We start from the raw sequence: 12,090 nt of genomic DNA, 5'->3' as shown, positions 1-12,090 counted from the left end.
CCCCCTTCCACACCCTGAATTCCTCATTTCTGGCCGTACCCAAGAGCCTGCACCTTCAGCCAGTGCCCTCACCCCATCCCGCACTCCAACTCCCAATTTCATGAGCGTTCATGGCCCGCCATACAGTTTCCATACCCAGATGTGGCCCTCAGGCCAAAAAGTTTGCCCACCCGTGTGTTAAAGTGATAAGTCCTTTTGGAAGCTTTAAGTTGATGGGAAGATTGGTACAGTTTGTGTATACCTTTGAAGTCATACATGCACACTTGCCAGGGTTATCAAGCAGCACCATTTCACTTCAAAACTTCTAAGAAGAGAAAATGGGAGTTGGGATCTGGCTGAAAACATTCACTGAAATAATATTAGAGCTGATACTGATGGCTTTCAGGTGCCCCCCCCCCCCTTTTGTTTTTCTTTAAGCTCCCAGGCTAGGGTTGTTTGGTAATTTTGATGTCCAAACACAAGAGATTTATTACCCTCACTTGAAATGGTGATGTCCACATGATTTGGGAGCTTCCTTTAATTTCACCTCTGCGCTCGAAGACAGTCTGATTTCACAACTTTTCCTATGTCATTTCATAGCCAGATTTAACACTGGAAAAATTATCAGTGAAAAGCTGTTTTGTTCTTAAAAATAAAATTTAAATTTAGAGTGAGGTGCTACATTTGGGATTTTTTTCCCTAACTCAGTGTTTTTCAAAGTTTGGGTCGCGACCCAGTACTGGGTTGCGGCATGTAAGGCACTGGGTCGCTCTGGTCAGTACCGCTGACTGGGATGTTAGAGTCCTGTTGGCGGTGCTGCCCAGCTAAGACAGGCTAGAGCCTACCTGTTCCGACACCGCGCTGCATCCTGGAAGCAGCCAGCAGCGGGTCTGACTTCTAGGCGGGGGGCCACAGGGCTCCGCGTGCTACTCCCACCCCAAGGCTTGCGTGCCTCTGCCTAGAAGCCGGACCTGCTGCTGGCCACTTCCAGGGCACAGTGCGGTTCACGGTGCCAGGACAGGTGGGAAGCCTGCCTCTGCACCCAGGCTGCGCTGCTGACCGGGAGCCGCCGGAGGTAACCCTGTGCCCCAACCCTCTGCCCCATCCCCTGCTCCAGCACTGAGCCCCCCCCAAACCCGGAACCCCTTCCCGCACCCCAAACCCTCATCCTTGACCCCACCCCAGAGCCTGCACCCCCAGCCCAGAGCCCCCCCAAATTCGGAGTCCTTCCTGCATCCCAGACTGCAAATGTAATATGAATACATATACCAATACATATACTTACTTCCCAAAAACTCAAGCTGCTAGCAAGCTAGCACTTTAATTATTAGAAGAAAAGTAAGACTGAATGTGGTTTTTCATTTAAAAAACATTGATACATGAGCTGTTGAATTAACATAAGCAAATTGTAAAAACACCATAGAACTTGCTTAACCTTTGAAATGTCCTGCTTTCAGACCTGCTTTTAATCATCAAATATATCTCCTTCTTGGAAATACCACAAAAACTGTAGCCTGCGCTGTGAGACTCGAATGGGCTGAAGTGGACTCATGAAACAATGAATGGATATTTATAAAGATTGTTCAGAATTTTTTTAAACCGTATACTTACTTAGTAAATATTTAGCTGTTTATGCAAGGTATTAGAATAAAACTGCCAAAGATTTCCTTTGAGAAGCCCGTTGTAATTTCAGGCACATTTATTGCCTTTTGTATCTCTGTCTTACTGTTTTGTGTTGTTTTATATCTGATACCATTTTTTCTTCATCTATTGAAACTGTAAGCTACTTCTTAGTTGTTTGTCAGGGTCTTTTGACACCTGTCAATTGGGAGCTTGTTGCACTGAAATTGATAGTTTTGTACTTGAGGAGAGGTGACAGCTGCTTCCTCTAAATGACATCATTGTTCACAGCTTAAGGTAAGGGGTGCTATGAACAATGATTATTCTGTATAGAGAATAGATTTACACTGGAAGAGATGAGGATAATAAATGTTCAGGATTTTTAAACAGAAAATGGAAGAGCTTTGACCTTGAAAACGCATTATGCTGACCATAAAAATGGCACAGTAACTTAGGACAACAAATTTTATATTTGTAAATTAAGATTTTATTTTAATTTTCAGTTTTGATGGGATAGTTTGAGCTGTGACTTCTCCTACCTAGTAGGTTTGCTTCTATAAGGGCGTAGCTATCTTTTCTGTATGTTGCCCTTGATCAGATGTAGAACTCCCTTTAAGACTCACACACTAGCATCACAAGTGATATATAGTCCTCTAAGTACTGTATACTTTAATACATACTACTTAGTAGACTTGTAGCAGCTATGCTTATTTATATTTTATATTATTGCCACAGTGTCAAGTATTATACATTGATTATGGAAATTCTGAGATTCTAAATCGATCAGAAATAGTTGAGATTCCAAAGAACTTGCAGTTTCCCAGCATTGCTAAAAAGTATAGACTCTGGGGACTACAGATTCCTCCTGACCAAGATTTAAATCAATTTGACCAGGTAAGTGATAGACTTCTAAATGCATGGATGATGAACTGTGTAACACATAAAGCCAACTATCTACAAATTTTCATGCTTAGGAATCCATAAAAGATGAATGTGAGAATGTCTTTACCCATCAAGCTGAGACTCATGGGGGATATCTGTAAGGTAGTCACATCTCTCACTGTTAATGAACTTTAAAAGCCAAAATGGGCATCTTAAAAAAATCAGTGAAGATTCTATCTAGATAGCCAGTAGTAGATGAAGGATGGTCTTGGGAGCTCTAGGTTCTGTTCCTGGCTCTGTCACAAACTCTCTGACCTTGACTAAGTGATATGGCTCTCTCTCTCTGTTTCAGTGTCCATCTTTAACAGAAAATAATACTTCCCTAAATCAACAGGGAACTATTCCCTGTTGGAGTGGATCATGAATCCATTGATGTTTGTGAGTTGCTCAGGGATGATGATGATGAGTGCCACAGAAAATATTTAAATAAATTCAGAGGAAAGAATGCTGGGTTGATGGATGGAACTAGAAAATACCTGCCCTCTTCCCATCAGTGAGTGTGAATTTGCTTCGTCTTTGGCACTTCTACATTCAACTGGTGGCTTAGAGGAGAATCTGGAGATTGTTGTTAATCTTGTAGTTGGAGGTAGTAACAATGCCTCTAGTAAAGGCTGCCTAACAAATTCCATTGTAACCCACTGTTTCCAGTTACTTAAAATTGTGCCAAACTTTAACTGTTAGGGCTAAATTTTTCCATATCTGCTCTCTGCCTCAGGCTGAACTTGTCCCCCCCCCCCCCCCCCCCCCCCAAAAAAAAAAAAAAAAAAAACACCCAGCAAAAACAGCTTATTCAAAGAAATGGCTGAGTTAAGGGTAGTTTTTTCTCTGTTAAGTTGTTTTCAGCTTGTTTTCAGCCACTTTTTTGGAGGGCTATACCACATCCCATTCCTCTCAGCCTTCAAAGCTGCCAGTGTCTGACACTAGCAATCAAACTATCATTTCTGGTTTGACTGGCATTTCCTAACTTTTGAATGCTTGATTTTTCAGTCTTGACATTTCAATTTTGATACTCACAATGTAGATTTTTATATGTAGTAATGTAATTACATTTGCATTCCATTTCAGTGGTGGATATGTAGCTGATCATGCATTTTTATATAATTTGCTCTGTAGTAGTAAGGACTTATTTAAATGGGAGATATTTAGTGCTGTGGTTAAGCTTTAGCCATTTCATTTAAGTGACTATGACCAATGTGGATAAAATGTTGACAGCTAAAATGGCAGGGGGAAGGGGTTAGAGGAATGGCACAAATCACATTATTATTTATAATATCTTTTCCTGTATTACTGAAAGGTTAACCTTTTTATAATGCTGTTAAATATTTGGCCTGGGATTTTCAAAGTGGCCTAATGTAGTTTGGTGCCCAACTTCCATTGAAAGTCTAACTCCTCTAGGCTCCACTGAAGTCTTCAACAGATCTGTTTGCTGATGGAAAGTTAGTTGAGTTAAGCAAAGAGAAACTATTCACTATGAGCAGTTTTATAACTTCTGTACATTTATTTTACAGGGGAGAAAGTTCTTATGCAGTTTAATTTTTGAAAAAGAAATAAAAATGCGGCACAAAGCCACATACCAGGATGGTACCATTGTTGCCCAGGCAGAGTATGGAAAAGTGGATATTGGGGAAGAGGTGGCTAAGAAGGGGTTTGCTGAAAAATGCAAATCCCCTATAAATGCTAACAACTGCGAAGAGAAAAAAATAGATGTCGTTCCGTACAAACCCTGGAATGCAAAAGTTACAGCTCCAGCATGGGAGAACAGACCCAACCCTTCAGTATCCAATCGACTGAAAGGGCGTTTTGGTGACCAGATAGGTACCAATACGAGGAATGAAAATCATACTGGGAACCATATGCCTTTTGCGAAGTAAGACAGTGTGGAGTCTGATAATGAATGTGTCGCTGTTTTGATATAGACTCGTTACTGAGCAGTGTGTATGTAGGAGAGGAAAGTGGAAAAAGCAAAAAGTGAGCAACTAAAGACAATAAATTTCAGCCCTTGCTAAGTGGATGTTTTGTCTCCTAAAAGCTCCATTTACTAAAGAGAATATTTTGGAATTTTTTTGTGGATTATATGTCCAATGGTTATTAAGGGATAACTTTTATTATTTTATATTGCACAAAACAATAAATCACTGCAGAGATTAAGCCATTTATGTGCCTTGTCTTTGCTTAATCCCAAAAGCCTTATGTTCTGCATATACTAGAAAGCAAGAGATGTTACTGCCATCATACAACAAACTATAATTGGTACAAAAATATTATTAGTTTTAAAAATGCTGCACTTCTTTTGGGCTGTCTAGCAACATAATGAGTTATAAAGATAGCCTGTTCTAAATGATTGATTAAATTGGAGTTCACACTCAAAGGGCTGGCTTTTTGAAACTGGGCTGTGTTTATGTACACATGGTGTCTCTTTCTCCCACTGTATATTACTGCTGCCGTGAATTGCAAGGGAAATTTATGAATGACCTGTGGGCGTGGGTACAAAACTGACCCTGCAAAAAAGGAAGCCTGGTATGAAAATCAGGTCAAAAGTCTTTACACAATTCCCAAGAGAGGTCTGTACAGAATCAGGTTGGGAAACAGAAATTTTTTGGCATCCAATAGAACCAAATATAGAAGGCATGGTAAATTGTTCTCTTCCATCTCCTAATTCACTCCTCTTTCGTGTCTTCATTTTCTTTCCTTCTTTACTTATATGTATTTAAAAAAAAAAGAAAGATTCCATCCTTCTTGAGAAAGTGCTTAGTGTAGGAAAGTGCACAGTTTAGGAAACTCCAGCCCCTTTAAGGGCTTTCAAGTTGGTCATCCAGAATCACTGGTCACATTTCAAATCTTTGCCTGATACTCTTAATTATTGTTTTTTTTTCTGTAGCTGAAACTTGTCTTTCTTATTAAAGTTGGTTTCTGCTCTGTGACTCATTTCATTTGAGCTTTTATTCTCTTCAGTGTTATTACTCTTATCTTTACTATTTTATTAATCTGCGCACTTGTGTAGCAGAGAGAGAGAGAGGTCATGCAGTGAGAGCACAGCTAATTCTCTGTGTATTAACTATCTGAAGAATGTCCGTCCCTTCTTCCCCTTTCCCTCCTGCTCTTGGAAGAGCTTGGGGCCTAGCTGTTAAGAAACATTGATGAAAGTTGGGACGGTGATTCCAAGGTAAGGGAGAAGATGATGTGTGAAGGTTTAGTTGAGGATTGAAGTTGCAAGGCATAGGTCCCTGCCATAGTTTTGCAAAAGAGACAACACAGTTATACATTATATAAGTATGCACTCACACATGTTGTTTTCAGCTTATGATAGAGCATATTGGTTACTTGCGCTGGAGCTTACCTGATTCAGTCAGTCCATGTTAATTTTCCTGAATATTAAAAAAAATTCACTGTCCAAAAATAGAGTATAAAAGTATATCTTTTGTCTGTTGGGGAAGGGAGTACAAGAGCTATGCTCAGATGAAATAAAGCCAAGTATTATAACTGGAAGTAAGTATGTGTCTGTACCTCTTGTGCTTACAGTGACAAGAGGTGGTGATGTTGGTCATAAATCTTTAAAAAGACACTCATGGTAACTAGAGTTTCCAGGGCTACAATTTGCTGAAGAAGGGGAATGTGGGTGGGAAAGATGCTGCTCAGAAACCGGAAATGTTAGGCAGCAGAATAAGTTAATGTCTTCTAAAAATATATATATTTGAATTTCACTGGGTGTTCATATTTTCCTGATTTCCTCTGTCTATTTAGGAATTTTATAGAGAGCCCATCACTGAAGCATCTAAGGGCATGACTTCCCCCATGTTATGTGTTGCAAGATCACATTCTGGAACACCAGGATGTTTGTACACATTGATGTTTGTTGGGACCCTAATTTGGAATGCAGCTCAGTTAGCTTGATAGTAAACTGCCTCATCCCTGAATTGCTTTGAAGTAGCCAGCACTGTTTCCTGAATTTTAGAGAAGCTCAGGGTCTGGTAAACAATCCATTCTTTCTTCCTTCCTGCTGCAGCAGCATTGTCCTCCATAATGTCCAGACTGGCCTAGGGAAATGGGCACCTCTGGGTAGAAAGGAGATCCTAGCTTTTTACTTCCTCCCATTCCCAGGGCTGTTTTTAATAATACTATGCATATCCTAAACTTTATTTAGTGAGGTCTTTTGTACATATATGCCCATGAAGGAAACTCAGGCACAAAGAGGTTGTGGCATACCCAAGGTCACAAGGTAGTTTATGGCTGAGGTGGGAACAGAACTGAGATCTTTGATCTCTGATAAACTGTTTCAAATCACTGTTCTTAGATATGGGGGATATTTCTTGCCCATCTTTGTAGAGGTTTACACATGACCACTAACTGTAAAGTGCTTGGGTCCATTTTACAGACAGAAAATCTGAGTTACAGCAGGTTTACACTTCCCAGTGCAGCATGTGATGTACTGAGTCTTTTTGTTTTTTGGGAGGGCAGGTGGAAGAGAGAGGAATTTGATTTAAAATCTTTTACTGAAAATACTTGAATGTAGAAGAAGGTTTGTCCCAAGCAAGTGAAACCAAATAAAGGGGGGTGTGTGCCTTTTTTCATTGATGTATACAAATCTGTTTGAAGACCAGCGTGGGAAGGTCACACTTCCAAAGAGATGTGGCATAATTTAATCATGTATAATTGCTTATACAGTAGATTTCTATTCTTGATCTGTATGACTAAGGTGTTCTTGACAGTCATGATTAAAGAATTGTCATACCATTCTAAAATAAGGATCTTGATTCTGTTAATATTCATTTATTTTTAATAGGGAAAAATTGCTGGCTTGTGACTTTATTATGGGGTCAAACATCAGTTTGGCAAAAATAAAACAGGATCAGAAACTGATTGAAGAGAATGAAAAGCTCAAAAAGGAGAAAGAGATTCTCCAGGAGGAGAATCACATTCTCCTCCACAATTATAAAGAACTAGAATCGACGATTGCACAGCTGAACCATCAAGTGCAGGTACGTGAAAAAGCGAGGGAGATTCTCCTGGTGCCCTTTCGATCCTCACCATCAAGATTGCTTTAGATTGGTAACTTCGTAATCTTGCTGTAGTAGGATACTTACTCACCTGTCTAATAGACTTATCTGATTAATTTCTATGGAAGTCTGTCTTCCACAGACTGAATCTTGCTTCTGGCATATAGACTGAAACTTCTTTCGTACAGAGGAGAGGTCACATTGGCTTTGAAAACATCAGATTATGTTGACTCATCCACAACTTGAGTCACATAACTGGATGAAATAGATTGCTTCTCTAACTGTGGTGCCAAATAAAACACAAGTGTATGTGTGATATACTCCACAGTAAAAGATGTTTGTTCTAATTGAGAAACATAGTACTTAGTACCAGATTTACTGATTGATTTTGAAAACGGATAAGTGGAATATGGTGTGAAAGAAGATGCTTAACCCAAATTATCAAAATGAGAGCGTGTCTCCTATGTTAAATGTATCTTGTATTAGCTCAGGTTTGAATAACATGAGATATGTACATTTCAGAAGTGTTGAAAGAGCAAGTTACCTTTGATCTGATTCCTTGAGGTTGGGCAGTTGAGGTGGGTGCGTGTCTACGTCCCATTCTTCCAGAGATGTGCATTTGTGGAGGCCAATCTTCCACTGTGAATACAGGTTTTGGGGTATTGGTAGAGTAACTGGTACACAGGAGCCTGTCTCCTCTCCCGTTCCTGCTGGACAGCAGATCAAAATGAAACAGACAGGGAGGAGAACTCAGGACTGGGAATGCAAGTGAGAGGGAGCAGGAATGTTCAGACCCAGCTTTGCTGCCCAGTAGCACTGCCATATCCTGTGGTGAATTGCCTCTCTTTAGGAGGGCAGCTTTTCTTGCCTCATCTCTCCATGACTGATCAGTATGCAAAAGTCATCGCCAGCGCTTTTGTCCTCTGAAGATACTATCAGATCTTTGACAGGTTTCAGAGTGGTAGCTGTGTTAGTTGGTATCAGCAAAAACAATGAGGAGTCCTTGTGGCACTTTTAGAAACTAACAATTTTATTTGGGCATAAGCTTTCATGGGCTAAAACTCAAAGTGGGTTTTAGCCCATGAAAGCTTATGCCCAAATAAATTTGTTCGTCTCTAAGGTGCCACAAGTAGTACTCGTTTTTATCAGATCTTCGTAACTCCAGATAAGTCGGAGTAACATTGGTATGTCTACACTGCAGTTAAAAACCCACGGTGCCAGTTGACTCTGGCTCGGGATAAGGGTTGTTTAATTGTGGTGTAGATGTTTGGCCCAAGCCCAATGTCTACACCAAAATTAAACAGCCTCTTAGCCTGAGCCGTGGAAGCCTGAGTCAGCTAGCATGGGCCAGCTGGAAGTGTCTAATTGCAGTGTACGCATACCCCTTAACAAACAAGGTGGCAGCCAATGGCCCGTAAGTGAAGTTGTTTGAATGCCTGGAGTACAGATAGAATCTCTGCCTTCTGAGAGTTCTGTTGGCTTTCTTCTCACTTCCTAAGATGAAAGGTTGAGTGTCTTTTTGTGTTAATCATGCATAGAATCATAGAATATTAGGGTTGGAAGGGACCTCAGGAGGTCATCTAATCCACCCCCTGCTCAAAGCAGGACCAATCCCCAACTACATCATCCCAGCCAGGGCTTTGTCAAGTCTGACCTTAAAAAACCTCAAAGGAAGGAGATTCCACCACCTCCCTAGGTAACGCATTCCAGTGCTTCACAACCCTCCTAGTGAAAAAGTTTTTCCTAATATCCAACCTAAACCTCCCCCGCTGCAACTTGAGACCATTACTCCTCTTTCTGTCATCTGGTACCACTGAGACCAGTCTAGATCCATCCTCTTTGGAACCCCCTTTCAGGTAGTTGAAAGCAGCTATCAAATCCCCCCATATCCTTCTCTTCTGCAGACAAAATAATCCCAGTTCCCTCAGCCTCTCCTCATAAATCATGTGTTCCAGCCCCCTAATCATTTTTGTTGCCCTCCGCTGGATGTTTTCCAATTTTTTCACATTTTTCTTGTAGTGTGGGGCCCAAAACTGGACACACTACTCCAGATGAGGCCTCACCAATGTCGAATAGAGGGGAACGATCATGTCCCTTGATCTGCTGGCAATGCCCCTACGTATACATCCCAAAATGCCATTGGCCTTCTTGGCAACAAGGGCACACTGTTGACTTATATCCAGCTTCTCGTCCACTGTAACCCCTAGGTCCTTTTCTGCAGAACTGCTGCCTAGCCATTCGATCCTTAGTCTGTAGCGGTGCTTGGGATTCTTCCGTCCTAAGTGCAGGACTCTGCACTTGTCCTTGTTGAACCTCATCAGATTTCTTTTGGCCCAATCCTCTAATTTGTCTAGGTCCCTTTGTATCCTATCCCTACCTTCCAGCGTATCTACCTCTGTTCCCAGTTTAGTGTCATCTGCAAACTTGCTGAGGGTGCAGTCCACGCCATCCTCCAGATCGTTAATGATGATATTGAACAAAACCGGCCCCAGGACCGACCCTTCGGGCACTGCACTTGATACTGGCTGCCAACTAGACACAGAGCCATTGATTTCTACCCATTGAGCCCGACAATCTAGCCAGCTTTCTATCCACCTTATAGTGCATTCATCCAGCCCACACTTCTTTAACTTGCTGGCAAGAATACTGAGAGAGACAGTGTCAGAAGCTTTGCTAAAGTCAAGGAATAACATGTCCACTGCTTTCCCCTAATCCACAGAGCCAGTTATCTCGTCATAGAAGACAATTAGATTAGTCAGGCATGACTTGCCCTTTGTGAATCCATGCTGACTGTTCCTGATCACTTTCTTCTCCTCTAAGTTCTTCAGAATTGATTCCTTGAGGACATAACCATGTTTAAATTAAAAGGTTGTGACATAGTACTTAAAAGACAAGTCTTCTCTTCCCATGGCTGCATGCTGGGTGGAGCAATTTAGATAATTGATTTTAAAAAATCCTCTTGATTTATATCAGTTTGAGGCTTTCTAAAACTAATTGGAAAATGATTATTATTGCAACTTTACATTAAAATTTAATATGAACTCAACTATATATGCTGTTTGTTCTAAATGGCACTCCTAGTAGGGTATCTTATTTAAGTTTTACAAAACTGGTACAGGTCTCCCCCCGCCCCAAAAAAAAAAAAAAAAAGCTGAAAGTAAAGGACCTGATCCTGCTAATAGTTAAGCAGGTATATAATTTACTTACAGATGTTCCTGTTGACGACATTTTAATGAGCATAAGTATTTGCAGCGTCCAGGGCTAAATTGCTTTTATTAAAACTGTACTTAGCCTTTGACCCTTCAAAACAAAATTTATGTGTTCACAATAAGCTTCTAAATAACTTTTCATGGTTAACTCTTTAAATACACATACACCAAAGTTTTCAAAAATAGGCTAAAATTGGGTGCCAAAACATGGACTTAGAAGACTGAGTGTGATTTTTAAAAGCACCTAAATGATTTATGTGCACAAGTCCAGTTAACTGCTAGCTGCAAACCCTGATCAAGGAGTGTAGCCTGGTATGAGTTTTTTTTCATCTTTATTGATTTGTGGAAGTTCAGTATATTGGAAGAGTGATATTGATTGCAAATATAGCACAGGGTATTTGCTTATCAATTGGTGTTTGCATTTGTGGTGTTCTGACAGTAAAGATGTTAATGGGGTCCTGGACTTGTTTTTTTCAGCATCAATGAGCATTTTAAATGTAATATTTCTTAGTGGGAGGAAAATCTCAATAAAATCTGAAATTCTGCTAACAGTTAGGAAACGGAAGAAGTACAAAGCATCCCCTTCAACGATTTAAGACTAAAAGGGGAAGAAAGTAAAGAACTAGCACTATTTAAATACAAAAATATAATTTTTTAAAATCATTATTTTCATCCACCATAGGTGCACGACCATATATAGCCATTTTGTCTGTGCTGGGCACAGACGTGTCTGTATTTCATTTTTAGTTAAAAATCCCAATAATACTGTGTTTTAGTAATCTAGGCTAATGATTTAACCATTATTTGTGTCCTTTGTCACCCCTTCTCTGTCCCCACCCGCCAAAAAATCAATAATGCAGGAAGAAAAGGAAGCATCTAAGGAAACTCTTAAACATTTGGGGGAAACTCTGCATACGTATGTAGGAACTAAACTGAGAAGTTTGGCTGCCCAGGTTGAGGTACTGAAAGAAGTTAGGTATGTACACATTTTTTAACTGTACCAAATTACCACTGCTGTATTTTTTTCTTTTAAAATGAGTACATGCTATTTGTTCCCTCATTCAGTTTTAATTTTTGTAGTCATTATTTTATTCTGCTATTTTCCTTTTAACAAAACTAACACGAAAAGGCGTAGAGAAGTCTTTTGGACTTGCTACTACAATCCTTGACTGAAATCTGCAGCTTTTGTATCCAGCTGTCAAGTTGGTAGACTAGTTCCTGCCTTCCAATGTTGGTTGGATAGATCTGAAGATTTTAGTTAAGATCTTTGCTATGATAGTAAGAAAGAAATACAAACAGCTTGAAATTCCTATTCAGAGTCCTCAGGCAGGTAGTTTCTGATTAAA

At 40.1% G+C, this 12,090-nt stretch overlaps 1 protein-coding gene across 10 annotated transcripts in view; it reads left to right on the top strand.

Annotated features, from left to right (window-relative positions):
• The window catches only part of STK31 (serine/threonine kinase 31), an 84,457-nt gene that overhangs the window by 5,592 nt on the left and 66,775 nt on the right, over positions 1–12,090 (top strand). For 9 of the 10 annotated variants that reach the window (XM_043541049.1, XM_043541051.1, XM_043541054.1 and 6 more), the window contains exons 6-9: positions 2,335–2,493; positions 4,050–4,408; positions 7,322–7,517; positions 11,605–11,720. In XM_043541049.1, the coding sequence (XP_043396984.1) occupies positions 2,335–2,493; positions 4,050–4,408; positions 7,322–7,517; positions 11,605–11,720 (830 nt within the window). Of the gene's footprint in view, positions 1–1,165; positions 1,897–2,334; positions 2,494–4,049; positions 4,409–7,321; positions 7,518–11,604; positions 11,721–12,090 lie in introns of those variants that run through there. The other variant, XM_043541053.1, reaches the window with a different exon arrangement.

Source organism: Chelonia mydas, chromosome 2 (assembly GCF_015237465.2).
Source record: "Chelonia mydas isolate rCheMyd1 chromosome 2, rCheMyd1.pri.v2, whole genome shotgun sequence".
Taxonomy (NCBI): domain Eukaryota; kingdom Metazoa; phylum Chordata; order Testudines; family Cheloniidae; genus Chelonia; species Chelonia mydas.
The sequence above is the reverse complement of the archived record's forward strand: the minus strand, read 5'-3'. Positions and strand labels throughout refer to the sequence as shown.